Genomic DNA, 21701 nt, shown 5'->3' on the forward strand with positions numbered 1-21701 from the left:
AGTGAAATAATTCATGAATGAATAAAAAAAGTCAAACAGGGGATGTGGAGGAGATGATTAGAGGCTTTGTGAAGGAAGATGAAGAGGAGAGAGATAAGGACAAAGCCCAGGGATGTAAATTTTAAAGGATGGACAAACTAATAGATGAGGGAGAATGATAAAAAAAAGAGAAAGGTCAGAAGAATGATGGACAGATGAAGAGATGGACAGAGTGTAAACTCTGAATAGAGTGTGACAAAAGTGCATTACATGATCAAACAAGGGCAATAAAACATGAAAAGAGTCAACAGTCCAGTCTGCTGATTATGAGAGCGTGCATTAGTCTCTCTGTGTCTTCAGAGACCGAAAAGGATACAGAGAACAAGTTCGCCCCCTAATGACCAGTTAGTGGACGTGATTTCATTTAAACACTCATTTCAGCTGACCAGAATAACACAAACTGCAAACATTTGCTAATATGTTTAACTCATTGTGCTTTGTACAAAACCTTCTGAATAGTTTTTATATTATCCACCATATTTACATGAATCTCTTATGATTTGTTGCCTCAGTAGTTAATTCCAGCTTTATTCCAGCTTTGCCAGTTGCAATATTTATACTGCTTATCGCTGAAATAGCACAATTCTGATGGAAACAGTAATGATGTTCTAACAGCTTTTGCTCCTCAATGAAGAGCTTCATCAGACAATGAACCTACTGCAGACATAAACTGTAAATTCGTAGCCTCCATGCATACATACACTGTTTATGGTCAGTCTCCTATTTCACATAATCTTTATGGTCAAGTAGGCTAAAAAACAACAATGACAAATAAAAAGGAGCTTTATTTGATTTCTGAAAGTTAATACTATTATGGTAAGTATTTAAATGCTTTAAGTAAACCATCAAATACGCCTTATGTAGCTTAAAAATGTACAAAAAAGCTCTCAGTGATGCCAGAACAGCATATTATTCATCATTAATAGAAGAAAACAAGAACAACCCCCGGTTTCTGTTCAGCACTGTAGCCAGGCTGACTAAGAGCCATAGTTCTGTTGAGACAAGTTTTCCCTTAACTCTGAGCAGCAATGACTTCATGACTTTCTTTATGAATAAAATTAGCTATTAGAGAAAGTATTCACCAGATCCTCCCCCAAAAAATTACAGATAGATCTTCATGTACAGCAGTGCTAGAATCATCGATAAGGCCCCAATCCCTGTTAGACTGCTTTTTACCCATAGATCTCTCTGAGCTAACTTCAATTATTACCTCATCTAAACCAACAACCTGTCTGCTAGACCCTATTCCAACTAAGCTGCTCAAGGAAGCTTTACCCTTAATAGATACATTCATATTAGATATCATCAATCTATCTTTAGAAACAGGCTATGTACCACAGGCCTATAAGGTAGCTGTAATTAAACCACTACTTAAAAAACCCTGTCTTGACCCAGGTGTTTTAGCCAATTACAGACCAATATCTAATCTCCCCTTTATTTCTAAAATAATTGAAAAAGTAGTTGCAAAACAATTATGTGATCACCTTCATAGGAATAATTTGTATGAAGACTTTCAGTCAGGATTTAAAGTTCATCATAGTACAGAAACAGCACTGGTAAAAGTCACCAACGATCTTCTCATGGCCTCAGATAATGGACTCATCTCTATACTTGTTCTGTTAGATCTTAGTGCTGCATTTGATACCATTGATCGTAACATTTGATTACAGAGACTGGAACATGAAATTGGAATTACAGGAACTGCACTAGGTTGGTTTAAATCTTATCTGTCTGATAGATTTCAATTTGTTCATGTTAATGATGAATCCTCCATGCACACAAAGGTTAGCGATGGAGTTCCACAAGGCTCTGTGTTAGGACCAATACTTTTTACTTTATATATGTCTCCTTTAGGCAACATTATTAGAAAGCACTCCATAAATTTCCACTGCTATGCTGATGATACCCAGCTATATTTATCTATGAAACCAGATGAAAATAATCAGTTAATAAAGCTTGAAGCATGTCTACAAGACATAAAGGCCTGGATGTCCCACAATTTTTTACTTCTAAACTCAGACAAAACTGAAGTCATAGTATTTGGGCCTAAAAATCTCAGAGATATGATGTCCAGCCATATTGTTACCCTTGATGGCATAAGTCTGGCCTCCAGTACTACTGCAAGGAACCTTGGAGTTATTTTTGATCAGGATCTGTCCTTTACCTCACACATAAAACAAATCTCTAGAACAGCCTTCTTCCACCTACGGAACATAGATAAAATTAGGAGCATTCTGTCTCAAAGTGATGCCGAAAAACTGGTCCATGCATTTGTTACTTCTAGGTTGGACTACTGTAATTCCCTACTTTCAGGATGCCCCAGTAACTCCCTAAAGAGCCTGCAATTAATCCAAAATGCTGCAGCAAGAGTGCTGACTGGAACTAGCAAGAGAGATCATATTTCACCTTCACTAGCTTCTCTCCATTGGCTTCCCATTAAATTTAGAATAGAATTTAAAACCCTGCTTCTTACATATAAAGCTCTGAATGGTCAGGCTCCATCATATATAGAAGACCTCATAGCACCATATCATCCCAGTAGACCACTTCAACCTCAGAATGCAGGCCTACTTGTGGTTCCCAGAATTTCCAAAGGTAAAATGGGAGGTAGAGCCTTTAGCTATCAAGCTCCTCTCTTGTGGAACCAGCTCCCAGTTCAGATTCGGGAAGCAGACACCCTCTCTACTTTTAAGTCTAGGCTTAAAACCTTCCTCTTTAATAAAGCATATAGTAAGTTATAGTTATGTTGCTATAGGCTTAGACTGCTGGGGGACCCACCCCCTGATGCACTGAGCTCCTTTCCTCCCCTTGACCCTCTCTCCTCTACTCGCACCCCGCAATTGTCACCAGCGTGCAGCTACTGGTCCTACCAATCTGCCCGATGTTTTGTTGTTGCTTTTTGTTGCTCTGTTCTTTTCTCTCTTCACTTTCCACTCACCCCAACCGGTCGAGGCAGATGGCCGTCCACCCTGAGCCTGGTTCTGCTGGAGGTTTCTTCCGTTAAAGGGAGTTTTTCCTCTTCACTGTTTCCTATGGCTTGCTCCAGGGGGAATTGTTGGCTTCTCTTTATACATCTTTATAATCTTGTGCCCTGAGATGACTTTGTTGTGAATTGGCGCTATATAAATAAAGTTGAATTAAAAGTTGAATTGAATGTAACAATCAGTTTAAACTATGTACTATATACTGTACATGAATAAGATATATACTATAGAAAAGACAATTAGCCTTGATGTTTTGATAAAAATTGGTTCTGACCATATTTAATTCTGTTAAAGTCATGGGCTTCCCTGTATCCTGCTAACACTGAAATACATGCTTGTTTTAATCTTCTGCAGCTTCCTGACCTTCATTACAATAATTTCTGGATATGGATCTAAAGAGCTTTTGCCAAGGTTAGGCTACTTTGACCTGAAATTTCTTTACACATATAATAGTTTGTTAATGTTTGTTTTTGGAGATAAATAAAGTCATACCTATCCTGTCATTATATTATTTAGTTTTAGTTACTATTTAGTTTTTATCTAAGCTAGCAACCAGTTAGTAGAGGTTTCAAATTTCTGTAGTGGAGTAAAAAAAAGATACAATCTAAGATTTTAAAGACATTTTAATCCAATTAGGAGTTAATTCAAATTCAGCATGTTAAAACTATATTTTGTTTTTGTCCATCACCAAATGTATCAATAAACAATGTGAAACAATCAAGACTCTGGCTACTTCTCTTAGGAGCATATTCATAATACAAAGACAAAGTTTCAGCCTCAAAAAAATATTTTTATACATGTTGACACATGTGGTCTGTCAACCTTCAGTTAATTCATAATAAACACACAGCAACAGTTTCTAGGTTTAAATCAGTCTTATTGGCTGCTTTATTATGTTTCATATTTGTATTTACTATAATGGTGCCTATATTATACATGAATAACTACGTTTTGTACATGTAGAGGCTTTAAAAAGGGAGAATGGTTTTCTGACGTGTTATAAAAATGTGAGTATAAATTAAATGTCAAAAGAAATGTTAGGAAAAGATCATGAGCTGAATAAGCACTTTTAAATCATAAACTAATATTTTATTGTAACACTTATTGTTTTCTTCTATTAATGATTAACTTATTATGTATTCATCCAAACCAAAAGTAAACATATATGTAATAAACAAAACAATCAGATATCAGGAATCAGTTGTGGAATAAGTGATAATAAAATATCAATCATTAGCAGAATAAATATGTCTGAAGTCAAAATTTAGCAAATGAAGAAATGGTTTAAAAATCAAATTGAAATTAAATGATCGAAATAATCACTCCTATCCTGCCCTAGCTGGCAGTGGGGAGGGCAAGAGCAGTTTTTCATCAAGTACATTCATTTGAGGGTAAAGATGAGCAACAGTGCCCTTAAGAGGACAATTTGTTGTTCCTGGAAATGCATCAAATTTCTTGTGCGTTGTGTTTATCATAGAGTTCTTTCAGTATCCTTGTATTTATATATTCTTTGTTATTTTTAACAGTATTGTTCAATAAGCTGATCAGCAAATCAGAGTGAATTCTTTTACCACTGGACCAACAATGATTCAATATGGTCAATAAGCCAAAAAGCCACTGTCAGGGACCCGACTGTCTCCGGCGGCACACATTAGGCCAATAGACGCTTAGTTTACACCTCAGTTCATGTTTTTCCTGTTTCTGAGTGGTTGTGTGAAATTATTTAGCATCGTCATTCAACCCATAATTTTAATATTCTTCCACAAGATGCAACAACTTAGTGAAAAGAGAAGTTGAAAGTAGTGTGGAGTTTTCTTCTTATCAGTGTTGCACAGTTTTTACAGTTTCACCATAGCTGTGTAATTGTTCTCAAAGGTGGGGGTGTGAGGGGTGAACACTATCTGTGTCGCTGCTCAACAATAACAACACAGTGACTTCACATTTTCTATATTAGACACTGTTCACCTTAACACACCACCGTAGACCAGCTTTGGGTTGAGGGCCCATCCTTGGCAAGATACTACATCAAATGTTTTTTAGGCCGAGACATTTTCTGAAGAAATCAAAATGCGTATTTCAACATTTAGCTGCTCAGCCAACATTAGCAATCATAGAACTAAGTTTGGTAAGAACATGCCTGACCTAAAATCATTGCAGAGATGAATAAAATGTCACACTATGTTTTAAAATAATTTGTGGAAGAACTGGAGCTATGAGTGTCAGTGTCAGATGAATGTTTTCCACAAATTGAAATCATCCTTGAAGGTTTCATAACCAGCAACAAATCAGAAAATGTCCTGTACATGTACCACTGTCAGTTTTGTGCATGAACACGCTAAAAGAGCAGCATTCGCTGAACACGGGGACTTAGATTTAGTGATTGGGGGGCCCAGGAAAACCCAGATATGGGGCCCTCCCCCATGCTCTTTCTTCAATCTCAAGCCATGTAAGTTCACATAAGAAGATTACTGTGAGGATCTGTGTATTTTATTTATTTTTAATTTATACACTGGCAAGAAAACATTTAGAAACTCCCACAGTTTTCTATTTTCCATTATTTTTATTGGTTTTATTTAATCCAATGCTTGTGAATCAGTCACAAACACACAAAATACACACACAAAAAAAAACCCACCCACACAATTGAGTTCAGAATAATGGTCAAATCAAATGTGTATGTTAAAGTTTACTTTGCATCTTATAAATGTCAAAAGATTTGAAATGCACACAGAAAATATCATGAGCTGAATAACCAGAAAATCTGAAAGAAAGACATAACAATCAGAAAACAACATTTCATTATAACAGCTATCAATTATTTCAATTTTTCTTAAAAAAAACCTAGACAATTATCAGTTGAATAAATCAAATATGAGTCAAATATAAGGAATGAGTCATTCAGTAATTAATGATTGAAATAAGGAAGTAATTAAATAAATCTGAAGTAAAATTTTATTTTAAAATTAAGTGAATAAAAATTGAAGGAAATCTGTTTTTTTTAGTCACTGGAGCTGTGGCAGTAGACTATACTCCCACCTACACAAGACCCTCCCCTTTTTTGTTTGTTTGTTTGGTTACAGTTGCTGTCAGTTCAAAAGACAGTGAAGAAGAAAAAAACCATGGCAGCTCCAACATCCCAACAATAAAAATTGAAAGATGAAAACGAGGTGTACAGTACAAGTACAGAAGTAATTTGCAGGACAATGTAGAGTAAAGATAGAATAACATCATTGATAATGATCAAAAGGTTGGGTATGAGGAAATGATGTTGATAAAACAAATAAACAGAGGTGATAATCAAAGGTGCCTTCAACCATAATTAACCCTCTTGGGTCTTCTTTATTGTAGCCGATGCCACAACTCTTTTGGTATAATGCCCAAATATTTGTATAAATTCCAAACTGTAAAATAAAAACAAGTAATTCACATCAGTTTATTTCAGCACTTGTTCTTTGAATACACCTGCTGCAGTAATGCCACTTTATATTAGAACCCACAGTAAACAATGCGCCAATGTTTACTGTTTTCACACGAAGACCCCAAAGGTTAAGCAAAGTTTTAAAGCCCACAAAAAGCAGAAATGCATACTTTGGTGTAATTTGTCTCCCCCTACTGTTGTTAAATATGCATGAGGAGGAAACAACTAAAGCAGGAAACTTTTAAGGGTTTATGAAACTTTGTATCTGCAGTTAGAACAGTTATAACTATGTTAAAGGTTTTGGGGTCAGAACAATGTAATCAGGACAATTCTAATATTCAGAGGTAATAATTATGGATGTTATGGAGTTTTTGGAACTCATTAGATTCCTCTTTACGTTAAATATGGGATCGTTCATGTTTTACCTTTCTTTGTAAAGCCTACCTTTGGACAATGTTTGTGGGGTCATGTGGTTGAAGAAAAGGGGTAGTGGTAGTGTGTGGGACCGAGCAAGCTAAAGTCTAAACAAACTTACTAACAGACAGAAAGTAACACAACTAAAAGTAAAACACAGGGGAACAACCAGACTTTATACAGAACAAAATATAATGATAAATCTACTGAATGCAAATCATTAGATATTGTCCAAAAACAACTATATTAAATAACTAACACAACATAGCTAAATAACCCAAAATCCTAAAAACAGAAATTACATCTCCCCTCTTAAGGTAGCAGGCTCTTGGTACGGTCCAATTGACGACTTCCTCTATTTCGATGTTGGCCCTCACAGTAGACTTTGGCAATTTAAGTATCATTTTTGGGAAATGCTTTTATTGCGAACACACTATTTTGTTTCAGGAAGGTTCTCAAGTTTTCAGTGTCTATTTCAATGGGTACTTATACATTTACTAGATTTTTGTTGGTGTATTTAAACCTTTACCAAAGTACAGTTATTGAGCACTACATCCAACACTGCATATGATTGGCCTTGTTCACTAATTTGTTTAAGAAATACTTCAAAAGTAAAAGCAAAACAATGTCAAAAGAAAAATGAAAAAGAAAAAAAAAACAGCACAAAATGAGCAGTGAAACTGTTCGTGTCCTATAGACGTCCAGGTTATTTCTAGAGATCACAGCAAATGGGGTTAAAATGACATTTAATCCTGAACTGGTCAAAGAGGTTTGTGTTACAGCCTTGTATTTAAACATAAAAACAGCTCGAGTGTATGTTGCTGGCCATGGCCTTTTGACGCAGTACTGTTCTATAGTACATTTGACACAGTTTCCAATCTTACACCAGCTGTCGTCACTGCAAGATTAAACTTGTGGAACAATGCTCTTTACCTCTTTCATCATTTACATAGAAATGAATGATAGAAAAGATAGAAATGAATGACTCTTACTACAGCACTGGGATCTTGTTCGTTGTGTTTCAGACTATTACAAACATATCACTCACTTTCCCACAAGTCTGGCAAAGGGCTTTGTATTGGTGGTGGTTCTTACACAGGATTTTGGCATTTTCCCAGATGTCTGGGAGATGTGGAGGTTTCTGAAGAAGAATCCAGTCCAGTCAGTGTTACATGTGTGTTACAGACAGAAACTATCTATGAGTGTGAGGAACAACACGTTGGTAGTTTAGAAGAAATGATTCCTCTTCAAGCTCTGTCTGTATTCAAATTTTTATTAATTATTATGATTGGGCCTTTTTAAGCTTCGCATAATTTTTCAAAATGTAATAATAATAATGATGTAAGGATGAGTTAACTGGTTAATTCAATTCAATTCAATTCAACTTTATTTATATAGCGCCAATTTACAACAAAGTCATCTCAAGGCACTTTACAGAATATAATTAATGAAGAGGAATATGTGCTGTACTGTTAATACACTGCTCAGCCATAACATTCATCTTTTAACATAAATATATAATTTAAAATAAACATAAAAACAACTGCAACAAAAAATAAATGTTTCAGTAATCTGCTCTATGATCTTTTCAAGAGCATCCACACTTGAGTTTTTGTAAAAAATGATCAGCCACAGATTTCTTACGTCTTTGGCACATTTCTTTTGTATATTACAGTTATATTAATAATCAATGGAGGCAAAGTTTCAGCTTTAAGAACATGTTTTCATACATGTGTCAGTCTTCAGTTAGTAAATGATAAACACACAGCCAGAACCAGTTGGTTCTTTCAAAATAATCCACCCTGTGTTATCCAAAACGAAACAGTGAAAGTTCACATTTATACTGTAATACTATAATGTATGTACTAATGTACTGTGATATAAAAAATCTTCAAATGGGGAATTTGGGGAAGAAATATATCCAGTGACACCATTCATCCAGCAGTATGGCTGAATATAGATAACATGACAGACTTTAAAGAAGTTCTTTTAGTGGTCAAGACATTTTCTTAACCAGACATAACCAATTTCCATATAAAGAAGAGACCCCTCTATTTATGATCATTGTGAACTTGCAGTTTTACAACTGAAGACACACTTTGGTGTTGTAGCATGTTTAAGTCAGTAGATGGTGCTACTATACTTCTGTGGATCCACTAAAGGGACAATGGCTACAGCCCCAGCAAATGTGCTGCTCAAGTAATAAACAAGGGCTGGCGTTGGCAAGACACTCATTCCTGTCTCCTCTCCATCGATCCAGTTCACCTGGGCCTCGCTGGTGGTCCAGATTTCCGGACTTTAGGTCTGGTGCCATTAACATTAAGCAGACTTAAATTTTCCACTGAGTGAGCCGCCCTCACAACCCCAAACCAGGTTGGACCCTGTAGCAGCTGTAGGTGACAGGAGAGAGTCCTCGTCAGCAGCACACAGATGAGGACAGGGATCAGTGAAAGGGACTGATTTCATGTTCATTCTTCGTAAAAGCCACTTAGTGATTCATGGCAGGGATTGTTTTTATGGTTTGGGACTTCAAAAGAGACATACATGATCAATTTAAGAACATCTGCTCTTGTATTTTTGTAAAAACCGATGGGTAGAAAGCCATAGATTTGACAGGCAGTTAATGTTGCAAAGGGCAAATTTGATTTAAATTGAATTGTTGTTTAGTTTTATGCTTTTTGAGCCATTTACAGACATTTGATTGAATAAACTCAACAATAGATAATAAAAATACACGTGTGAATGTGTTTCCAAACGTCCTGCCAGTGTATCTCACGTATCTTAATTTGCACATCATGCATATGGTTTATATTACATGTACTGTGTTATTCAGATATAATTAAAAGAATAATAATGAGACTGATTGTTGCTTATTTGGTGTTTGTAAAACACAAACATGAATCAGTTTTGTTTGAAGAATTACTCTTTTTTTGTGTTCATGACCATCACTGAATTCATCAATGAGTATTGTGAGAAAATCAAGACTCTGAGGACTCCGTCTTTTAGGGATATTTTTAATATGCTTCAAGTAGGAGAGACAAAGTTTCAGTTTCAAGAAGATGTTTTTCTTTAGTTTCCAGCAGTTTCTAGGTGAAAACCAGGTTGGTTATAAAAGTGTAATGTGTCAATAATTAAGTTTACGTTTTGCAGAAGATGTTTTAATTTCTTTCATATGATTTAAAAATGTGAGTACCTATTAAATCAAATGTCAGAGCAAGTGTGTTTAGAGAACACAATGAGCTGAATAACCACTTGAGAAAATCTAAATCACAAATTAAAACTTTCACAAGAATTACGAATTAACTAAATAAAGGAAAAATAAATTATTAATCATTCAGTCCACACAATAAATGAAATATAAGCAATTTTATATGGCACTTATGAAACTGTGATTAAGATTTTTTGAAAATTAGCAATTAGCAAGTATTTTGGCAATCACACTGCACTATAAGAAACGTTTATTTTAGTTTACTTTTATTCACTTAAAAATGATTTAGGTGAATAAAAGTTTTGGAACCCACTTTCAAATGAATAATTTTTTCTTCTTCCCCTCCTCATCCTCATCCTCCTCTTTGGTATGGGCGTTGACAGTGGCAGTTTTGATTAATTACAGGGTAAAACCGAACTACAGTTTCTTCGAGAGGACAGTTTTGTCCTACAGGAAATGCATTAAATTTTGTGCAGCCAGTGCTCAGTTTATCATAGAGTTGTTGCAGTGTCCTTGTTGCTACATATTCATCATTATTTTCACAAGAATTATGAATTAACTAAATAAAGGACTAATAAATTATTAATTATGCAGTCCACACAATAAATAAAATATACATAGTTGGATATCTGCCATTGAAGAACCTGTGCTTAAGAAAACTGTGATTTAAATTATGATTGTTTTGAAAATTAGCGATCAAAATATTTCTGTAATCAAACTCCACTATAAGAAACGTTTATTTTAGTTTACTTTTATTCATTTAAAAATTATTTAGGTGAATAAAAGTTTTGGACTTGGACCACTTTCAAAGGAATAATTTTTTCTTCTTCTCCTCCTCCTCCTCATGGAACTTGGTGTGGGGGTTGACAGTGGCAGTTTTGATTCATTTGGGGGTAAAACTGAGCAACAGTTTCTTTGAGAGGACAGTTTTGTCCTCCAGGAAATGCACTAAATGTTTTGTTACCAGTGCTCAGTTTATCATAGAGTTGTTGCAGTGTCCTTGTTGCTACATATACATCAGGGGACTTATCTTCAACATTGTTTGCCCAGAACGCACTGGCCAGCCACTTTCTGTTTGTCTGATTGTAACAGCAGAAAGCCGACCAGAGCACCGAAGGAATAATAACCCTGTTGTTGAGTTTCTCTGTACCCGGCTGTGCTCCTGTCAGTAAGTAGGCTTCAGGAAAAGCATTATTATTGTCACTGCAGTGTTGTTCCAGGACACAGTTGACACAGGTCTCCATTTTAGCCCAGCTGCCACTGTTGAAACTAACCACTTGTGGTACAGAGTTTGTCAGGGTGAACATTGAGATTTTGTCATTATCAGCAGATGCATAAGAAGATGGAAATAAATGGCCCTTGTTATATTTTATAACGTCCTTATAATCACTGTCACTGGCCTGGTTGTTGTAAACAGCATGGATATTACAATCCTTCATGTTTTTGTCACTCTTTGAGTCTTCAAGCTGCAAAATTGAAAACAGTCGGTCAGTACTGACACTGAATCAGTGTGAACAGTGGTTTTTCACAGACGTTCCTGAGCCCACGCAGTGATTTCCTCTAAAGAAACAAGCACATTTTTAATGGCGTTGCCTGAGGGTCGTAACATCACAGACGTTGAGTTATATGTTTTGATCAATTTCTCTAAGCTTTTATTAATATGCTTATGTACTATAGATGATGCAATCCCACAAATTTGTTGCTGTTTACTATTCTTATGTTAAAACATTTGTCCATGCAGAACGATTAACATAGCCCCAAACGTACTACTATTAACTGACCTAACTGCCAATAACCTCATCAGTTGTTCCGTGAGTCGTTATCGAATCCTAACTTTTCTGATGTTCTTTTCAAAATTAAAATAATGTAAAAATGTCTGTAAATGAATCATGAAATGTTAAATTAAGATAATTTGTTAACAAACCTGTGGCTCAATCTTCCAAACATCGTCAGGTCTTCCCCCTTCTGACCCTGTGCAGAGAGCACTGGGATCTTGTTCTTAGTGTCGTAGAGCGTCACAAACTTTCTCACACCATGATAAGTCTGGCAGATGGCTCGGTATCTATGTTTGTGCTTGATTTCACCCTTTTCCAAGATGTCTGGGACCTCTGGAGATTTTTCCCCAAGAAGAAACCCTTTACACTGTGTCATCGACTGCAACACTTCAGATAATGTGGGAGCGATGGACAGAAGAACACAGAGGGACAGGAGACACCACATCTTCAGGGAAGTCATCATCACACACCTGGTCAGAGGAGAAAACACACAATTTAGATATAAATATCAATATTAGGGAAAATATGTTTGAATATATTGGACCAGCGATGAACCAGGAATATTGAAGTCACATGATTATATTACAGATACTGGAAATAATTACTGCAGTCTGTTACATTAGCTGGTAGAAGAAGCACTCAGCATTCATTAGTACTATACAGACTAATTTCATACATTTAGTCACTTGGTGGACAGTGTCATCCGCTGTACAAATGAGGTGGAGAGCAACTAAATGATGGCAGTTTGACCTTATATTAAACCGTGCTCAATTGTATTTAAAATATTTTATTTAACGAAACTATATTCATAAATCAAAACAAAATACTTTTTCCTGTCGAATTGAAAACAGATCTCTGCATAATAATTTTATTAATTGCAAGTATTCACCCCCTTGTGATAAGCAGTGAGTTTGTTTCAAGTGACTGTGGTACAAGTACACTCTGTTGTATCTGGAAGGTCCAGTTACTGGTGAATTACTATCCTGACAACACCCTATTTTCTAAAGAGAAAAACAAAACAAAACATATGTTGACGGTTTAAAACTGAGGAGGGATTCCTGTCTAAACTCTGTCTCTAGTTATTTTTCACAGAAAATATACCAAGAAAAACGTACCTGCTTTGCCTTGTGAGGTCCAACAGTGACGTGAAACAAACTGTGGACCTGAACCTCAGACATGAAGTGAAATTGTAGTGGAAGTCGGCTTTTTATAGCTGCTGGAGGTGTTGTGATAAGCTACTCCCACCTCCAGTAAGTGTTTTCCCTTCACAAACCTCTGCCCTTTTCTCACATTAATCCAGTATTCAAAGAATGAAAAGATCAAAGAAGCACACCAAAACTTCAATATTCATCTACAAGAATAAAAATCTAAATATGAAAACAAAAGTGAGCCTCAGCAAATAACTGCATGACGTAGACTGACTTTGCTTTTCTCAACTCTAACCACTTTTTTTCCTTAATCCTTCAAGGATAAATATATCTGATTCCGTTTTTTTAAGGCAAGATCCCTCTTTTTTCAGTGAACTGAATTTCTACATTTAAAATTCTAAGTCAAATGTGTCCAGTTCAACCCCAGAGCATTTAAAAGTATCTGATGTAGACCAGTAGTATGTTTCCTGTAACATGTATGACAGAGTATGTTATACATGCTGCAAGTATTTCCAGCATGTTACATAAACAACATGACATCCATGTGTGAAAAGTTCAGTTTTGGTTTGATCTCTGGGGAAACGTGAATAATGATACTTGATGTGTCGGCCTGTCAGTGTTAATAGGAGCACACAGGTTAAAACACAGAGCTGACAATAGCATCACACTTAATGGACAAGTTCTGCTTGCAGTAGATATTACTGTATATTCAGCCACTAACTAAACTAACAAAAGGAGTTTATTAAAGTATAGAGGATACATATAATTTGAAACTGCTCTTTGAAAAGGATGCATCTGCTTTTTTGGAGTGTTTGGATATCGTTTGGTCTTTAGGAGAAAGTGGCTTGTATCAAACACTAAACTTGTTTTTTATGCATTACTGTTGAGATTTGCAAACATTACTAAATGGTTCTGAGCACATTTGCGTTTTACTCACCACATTTTCCTGTGTCAAGATAAGAGCAGTAAAACACACACATGCAGTATATCCATCTCCAGGACAGATTGTGTTACTGTTCATTTGTGTTTATGTTAATGAAAAGCTCCTCTCATCTTTTGTTGAATTGCTGCTCATTGATTATGAACTGAAAAGGACAAAAGTGAAGAGTTAAATTCATGGTTCATTCAAAACTCCACTGTTCAAATATTTTCATTTGCGGGTTTAATGTCTTATATGAGTCTTATAAAATGTGTTGTCAATGTTACTGTCAGAAAAATTAACGATTTTTATTAAAATGAAAAATTATATGTTCAGTCTTTACCACTAAAACACACATTGTGTTTGATTCTGACTTAGTTCCACAAACACTGTTCTTGTGCCACAAACGTGAATTAATCCACCGCTGAAAATAGTCCCGTTTAATCTGAACTGTCATGTTTTAGTGCCAGCAGGTTTTTACATCCAACAGTAACTTGTTATAGTTTGAAAACTTTCAGCAGCCGTATTGTTATAATAGAAAAGAAGAAAGTTGGTGATGTAAACTTCAGCCACCGTTAGAAAAATTACCTTAGTGGTTGGTTAGGATGGAGGACTTGATTGAAGCTACATTGACCAGCTGTTATGGGAACCAACTGAGTCATTATACTTTAAATCAAAGTTTTTATGACATTATGTACTGTATAAGATGTTATAGATTTGCAATACCTAACTTTCATTGTTGGAAACTACATGCAAACACTTGATCACCTATGAAAAATTAATTAGAAATTAACTCGGATTGGTTTCACATTAAAGAACATTTATGCCAGCTAAATGTGCAATGGATGTTATGTTGATAAAAAAAAATAAAAATCTTTGTTTTACTGTTTTTGACATTTCAAAGTAAATGTACATGTTACAAGTGGAACTAATGAAACTTTAAACAAGAACTTGCACATCATCCTGCAAATGTTTGCATTTTACTGCTTGTCAAGATAACAGTGATAAAACACACCCAGGACCGATTATGTTACACGGTTTCATGTGTGTTTAAGCAAATGAAACACAAACCTCCTTTTATCTGGAATTTCTGCTCTGTGAACAAGAACCGAACAGCACAAATATGAAAATCATAATGACTTTGTTCTTTTCACTAAACTCTGCTGTAAACTGTAAAAAATAACTTTAATCTGTTTAGAAAGGTTAGTTTAGTTTAGTTTAGTAGGTTTGTACGTTTGTAGTCTTCACTATTTGCTTTTTTGTTGCTTCCAAGTGTAAATGTCTGAAGAAACTAAAATAATGTTACAGTCTCAAATCAGGTTCTTTCTCCTTGACTCTGTACATGAATAAACTTAAGGCCTGCACATTTTGGATTTATGGTGAGTACTTTTTTACTTTTACTTAAGCATTGACTTTGTGTACATCTATTCAATTTGCACATACAGTACACATCATGATTTGCAAATAAAAACATTTCTGCAGTTACGAGAGTTTGTATGAAGAAACCTAAAACAGAAAGGTCAGAGAACAAAATGAAAATGTTCTTCTGACCTGCATTAGTTTTGCAACTCAAGAGCCTTTAACTGACCACATGGGGGAACCGCCTCTACCATTCAGCACCAGCCTGTTCCAACAATAGTTCACCGGCTCCCTTCAGTTCATAAGTTACTGTAAAAATCTACAGCTCTTGAACATGCCTGGTTTGTACGGTGCAGTGAATTACTACATTACTACATTACAGCATGCGTGTATATCGTGGCAAAATTCGACAATTACTGGTAACAGACAGCTCAAGTAGAATCACTAAAGAAGCTTCCACATCCAGGATGTTTTTAAGGGTTTTATTTTCTTGGAAGAGAGAAGTGCATCAACAGTCTCCTGCAGGCCTGGCCAACCTGTGGCTCCCGAGCTGCATGCGGCTCTTTGCCTGGTTTCATGCGGCTCTTTTGCTCATATCGAAGTTTGTATTTGTGTTTTTTTTAATGTGCGTGTTCGCTTCGCTTGAGTTCAATACGGTGTTTTCGTCAAACGCACATGTGCATGAGATGAAAATACCTCAAAATTTCCCAGTAGGCGCATGATTGTTTGAGTAAACAATGTGTGTGCAACACTGATTGAAAACCTGCATGAAAGCTTTGTGACCCGGTTCCGTGATCTATAACTGAAAAGGCCACAGATTATGTTCCTCGTCGACCCATTTAATGCGGAGACAGACTGTTTGAAAGCCCCGCTACTCACAAATAAGGCTGCGGCTGAGTTGGAGATGATCGATCTTTGTGAGGAGGACCAACTGAAACCTGCTTTAAGGGAAGGGACCATTGAGTTCTGGAAAAGTGTGCCAATGGAAAAATACCCTAATGTCAAACGGGCTAAAACGGGCTTTAAATGTTGCCTCTCTAGAAAATGCTTTCTTCAGGGGCAAGATGCAGATTATCAAAAAGCTCGGTACTTTGTTGAAGCACCTTTGGCAGCAGTTAACCTTAGAGTTTCTTTTTAGTTATGACACAATAAGCTTTGCACATCTGGATCGTATCTCTCAAACCCCTTCTATTTATACTCAAACCTAAGAAAGGAACCACCCTCACAAAACATGACTGAAGAAACCAGGTGCACACAGTTGACAGTCATCATTCTTGTCCCTTTTAGGTTATCTGTTACTGTCAGTTGTGAAGCAAAATAAAACCCTTTTATTGCACCTTCTTGTAGATCTTGTGACCCCAGGACTCACTGTCTACTACATTGTTTTGGGCCTTGTAACAACAAAGTGCCTACTGTGATCTTAAGCAGTTCTCTAAACACGACACACCCTGTGACTTCTTGTCTTCTTTGTGACCTCTTCAATAAGCCCATCTTGGTTGACTATTTGCCAATTATCTAACTATATGACTCCCTGTGATGGAAAATCAAGCATGAATACTTTTAATGCTTATGTTTACTTTAGTTGTACCCACAGGGAGTCATTTCCAGGTTGTTCCTGAAGTTCCTATGTGCTTAACATACTGTATGTTGTAAAAGTTACCCTAAAAGGAGGAAGCTGGTGGCAGCAGCCTGGGGGGGTAAAGAGTATTCTGCCCAGCAACAGGAGGATATAAAATCATGTTAGATATGATAAGACCTTAGAACTGCACTGGACGGAGGCTTGAGACTTTGTTAGTGCACTTCTCTCTTGCAAGAAAATGTTTTTTGTTTTTTGTTTTTGTCCTTTCGGCTTATTCCGTGAACTCAGGATCACCACAGCGGATCATTGTCCGCATGTTGATTTGGCACAGTTTTTACGCCGGATGCCCTTCCTGACGCAACCCTCCCCAATTTCTACCGGGCTTGGACCGGTGCTGCGCAGCTGGGGATGGGAATGGGCTGTTAGGGGTTCAGTGTCTTGCCCAGGGACACTTCGACATATAGCCAGGGCCGGGGATCCTGTGGTCCGTGGATGACTGCCTTTACCAACTGAGCTACAGCCGCCCCCATTCTCTCTTGCAAAAAAATAAAACCCTTAAAAACATCCTGGATGTGGAAGCTTCTTTAGGGATTTCACTTGAGGTGTCTGTTACCAGTAATTTGTTGAATTTTTCCACGACATCCCACACCAGAAAATCTTGTTATTCACAATTTGAGTCCTTCAGGTGCTTTTTTGCACATTCCAAGTGGGGTTTTTGTTTAGACGGAAGAGGAGGCTAATGTCTAGCCACTCTGCAATAAAGCCCAGATCGGTAAAGGGCTGCAGTGATGATTGATCTTCTGGAACTTTGTCCGATCTCCACACAGCATCTCTGGAGCTCAGTCAGGTTGACCATCAGGTTCTTGGTCTTACACATTTTTTGTTTTAATAAGAAGTTCTGTGAGCCTCAAACAACGCTAATTTCTATATGGAAAAGTGCTCAGTCATTTTAAATCGTGACCCAGCTCCTGCTACAAGACACACTTATTCATGCATGTATGCATCATGATGCACAAGGGTGTAGCTTAGAGAGAAATCGAGATAAACATGTCCAAAGTGTAAGATTCCAATACACACGGGGATTCAAATGCAAGAGCATACACGAGAGAGGAAGTGCAGAACAGGATTTATTAACAAAAGAATATAAATTGAACTTACAGCAGGCAAAGGAAAATAAAACAAACATAACACGCTCTTTGCCTTAGGCAGGAGGAACTAACAAACAATCCAAAAAACTAACTAACAGAACAAATGACAAAACTGATTAACACACTGAGAAGTTTATTAAGCTGGTGACAACAATAGAGACAACAGGATACACAGAGAGACACACTAGCAGCAAACAATGGGAATGAAAGCCCTTATAAAACAAAAACAGATGGGTGATGTGAATCAGGGGTGTTGACCGGTGCCAGCTGAGGAACAGAAACCCAAGAGAGACTGGAGACAGACTGAGGTGGAATAGAGTGGTGAGAAGCCTCAGCTGGCGGGGAGGAGAACTGCGGGGACACATACAGACAGAAGAAGAAAAAACAAAAGACACAGGAACAAATTAAATCTAACCAATGAAACAAAAAACATCACTTCTTGCACAAAGTTAGTAAGAGTTTTGTAGTTTTGTGTTAATGAACTTTATTTAGTGACACTGCTGAGAACTTTGCCAACTTGGCAAATGTACTGAGCATCATTTATTGCTTAAAATTGTCCAGCATGTTCATAATATATTTAAATGATACTGCAAAACATCACTTATCTATATTTCTACGATGCAAAGGTTTTAATGATGTTTACTAAAGAATAATTTTACCAGTCACTAATATTCAGACAGTGTGAGATGACAAGATGGATTCTCATGTCTGTCCACTAAACCTTAAGCTGTAGCCAGCAGCACTTTGTGTTGCTTTGTTTGATCCATACAAGTATGTAAAAGTAATGTTTGCTCTCCATGATTTGCAGATAAACTTGAGCCTTAACTTAATGATTGTCCTGCCACATTTTCTACAAGAAGCAACAAGTCATTTTAATAGAGAAGTTTAAAACAGTATTTCAACTGTGTCACTGGCAGAAGAATATTTTTTCATAAAGTAGAATCATCCAGACTTTCCTTCTATTATTTTTAACCAGCAATGGCTTTAAAAACTGCCCCAAAGTATTTTTATAATATTACAGCATGTAGATTTGTGCATTTTTAATATTAACGTGTTCTAGAGCTGTTAATAAAGCATATAAAGATGGTAATTCAATGTTAAATTTAGTTTGTATGAAGTGGTGACGTTTCATCGGCTGTTGCTCAGTCTCTCCCTCTCTGAATGTCTTTGATGTCCATCTTGTTAACACCACCAGGTGGTGGTAATGTTGTGGTGGATAGATGGAGCGCAGGCTTGAATAATTACCACTGAAATCTTTGTTATAAAAACCTGTTACACACCTCGGTTAATCATAGTTACATGGATGCCATGTTTTTTTATTGACTTTACATTTTTTTCATTTAGTGCCACAAACACTGTCCGGATGCTGAAACTAGACCAGAAACTGGAGTTTTTGTAAATTGCTCAGTATGAAAAACTCATAAAATCAGTCAAAATCAGATCAGTCTTTTTGCTTTATTCTTTCTGTTTCTACATTGGGATTTACATTATTAATCTTTTCTGAATTTGAACAGAACAGAAAACTGAATGATATCACTTGCAGTAAAATAAATTGTAACTTTAGATAAAATTGTTTTTATTTTATTAAAGAAACAAGCAAACAGTACAAACACTGTGCCATGTTCTTCTTTAACTTTCAGCTGTTTCCTTTTTAATGGGCTGAAAATGTATGAGTGTACTTGTTATCAATCAAATGTTATTTATCACAAATAAATAGTTAATGAAATAAAATAGTGAGCAAAAGAAAAATGTCCAATTCAAAGTCTGAATTTTAAAAATGCAAATTAACAATTTAATTAAAATATAAAAATTGAAACAATCCCATTTTACTCTACTGTGAAGGTCAAGGTGGACAAGGGCAGTTATGTGTAATTTGTCTGATTGTTTGATCAGCAGTTTTGTCAACAGGACACTGTGATCCAGGAAAAAACTCATATTTTTGGTTCCCAATGGGATCTTGCAGTGGACTTGTATGTATATCATTATCAGGTGAAGCTTGAACATTGTTGCCCCAGAATGAATTTGCTATCCACCTGTTCCTGCCATTATTGTAGCAGCAGAAAGCCGACCAGAGCACTGAGGGAATATTAACCCTCTCTTTGAGTTTTCCTGTACCAGGCTGTGCTCCGGTAACTACGTAGCCTTCAGGGAGATTATTACTGTTTTTGCAAAATCTTAGCAGGATACATCCGAGGCATTTCTCCATTTTTACCCAGCTGACCTGATTAAAGTTTTTTGCTTGTGGAACAATGTTTGTCAGAGTGAACGTTGAGTGTTTGTCTTCTTCACTATATGCAAAAGAACGTGGAAATAAATGGCCCCTGTCATAGTCCGCCTCATTTTCATAGTCTCTGTTTTTGGCCTGGTAATTGTAGTTATCAGAGATACAGTCCTGCATGTTTTCGTCATCCTCTGGTTCTTCAAGCTGCAGAAAGGAAAATAGTCAGTGTTACTAATGTGAAGGTTCAAATTTGTAAATTACAGTGTGTTAGTTTGTAATTTTAAACAATATGTAATTAATGCTCACATTAATTAGCTGACCTTTCATGCAATAAATAGCATGACCAAAACAAGACAAAGTAATGTAGATAAAATAATTAGAAGTGGCTCATTTTGTTAGTGCCCTGGGGCTCATTGGACATGGAGTCTAACTACAAATGTTGAAATGTTCACTCAATGCTACTGATGTATCAGTATAAATTATGAAACCATAAAATAATGTATAACAAGCTTAGTGACATACTAACATACCTGTGGCTCCATCATCCAAGAATGCTTGATTTTCTTTTTATTTTCTCCTTTGTACTTGTAAGCAGAAAACACTGGGATCATGTTTGTGATGTCATAGAGCGTCACAAACCTTTTCTTATCATTAAATGTCTGGCAGATTATTTTGTATCGGTTCTGGTCCTGGATTTTACCATCAACCAAGATTCCTGGAATCTCTGGAATTCTTTCATCAAGAAGAAACCCCTTACAGTCTGACATCAACTGCACCACTTTAGTTACAGTGGGAGTGATGGACAGGAGGAGGACGACAGAGAGGGACAGGAGACACCACGTCTTCAGGGACGTCATCATCACACACTTAATCAAAGGAGAAAACAAAAAATCAACACATTAAAAAGTTTAATTTTGCACAACCACAAAAACAGTTGGTTTTTGTTAACTTGCAGAAAAACCTACATTTGTTGCATTTATATATTTGAACAGCTTAGACAGACACTGAACCAGGGACATGAAATAAAGTTTTTGTAACCTGCTAAACCAGGTGGTAGGAGAAGAACAACCTCAGGCAGCACAGGTTTGATCCTAAACCTGTGAGAAAGGAAGTACAAACAGTATATAACTTGCTTGCTGCAGAACAGAAGATAAGCAGAACAACAATTGTCTCCATAGAAATTATACCAAGAAAGTCCTACCTTCTTAATTCTTCACGAAACAAGTGAAGTTTAACTGAAACTGTAAAGAAAGTCTGGTTTTATATTCACTGAAGGTGTGACAGCATGGATACCCCCACCTCCAGGAGGACTTTTTTTCTTCACAGTCTTAGGCAATATTTAAGTTATTATCATATAATTTTCACTATGTCACTGTCAGAAGACAGCTTCCCGTAATGCTGAAGAGTTTTTTGTTTTTTTTTTTGCCTGTGTAACTTCTGTAAATGAAAAAGACAAAGATAAAAAAGACCCAAATCAATTATACTTTAT

The 21701-nt window shown here is 36.4% G+C and overlaps 1 protein-coding gene across 1 annotated transcript; it reads right to left on the bottom strand.

Moving 5' to 3' along the window:
• Positions 1 to 9864: 9864 nt before the first annotated feature.
• On the bottom strand, positions 9865 to 21451 carry LOC137138124 (uncharacterized). Its single transcript, XM_067525073.1, has 6 exons — positions 21414 to 21451; positions 21251 to 21309; positions 20743 to 21078; positions 19836 to 20416; positions 11988 to 12308; positions 9865 to 11563 (listed from the first exon to the last, which is right to left on the bottom strand). Exons 3-6 carry the CDS (start codon positions 21070 to 21072, stop codon positions 10906 to 10908), a joined length of 1890 nt encoding a protein of 629 aa, XP_067381174.1. The 5' UTR covers positions 21073 to 21078; positions 21251 to 21309; positions 21414 to 21451; the 3' UTR covers positions 9865 to 10905.
• Positions 21452 to 21701: the final 250 nt, after the last annotated feature.

This window comes from Channa argus, chromosome 12 (assembly GCF_033026475.1).
Source record: "Channa argus isolate prfri chromosome 12, Channa argus male v1.0, whole genome shotgun sequence".
Classification (NCBI taxonomy): Eukaryota; Metazoa; Chordata; class Actinopteri; order Anabantiformes; family Channidae; genus Channa; species Channa argus.

What these genes read in the sequence shown, in the direction of transcription:
- LOC137138124 (XM_067525073.1), bottom strand. Translation starts at nt 21,072, where the DNA reads ATGATGACGTCCCTGAAGACGTGGTGTCTCCTGTCCCTCTCTGTCGTC. An exon ending in CTTGGATGATGGAGCCACAG is followed by an intron (nt 20,417 to 20,742) that starts GTATGTTAGTAT and finishes TCCTTTCTGCAG; the next exon opens with CTTGAAGAACCAGAGGATGA. An exon ending in AACTGCCCTTGTCCACCTTG is followed by an intron (nt 12,309 to 19,835) that starts ACCTTCACAGTA and finishes TCCTCTGACCAG; the next exon opens with GTGTGTGATGATGACTTCCC.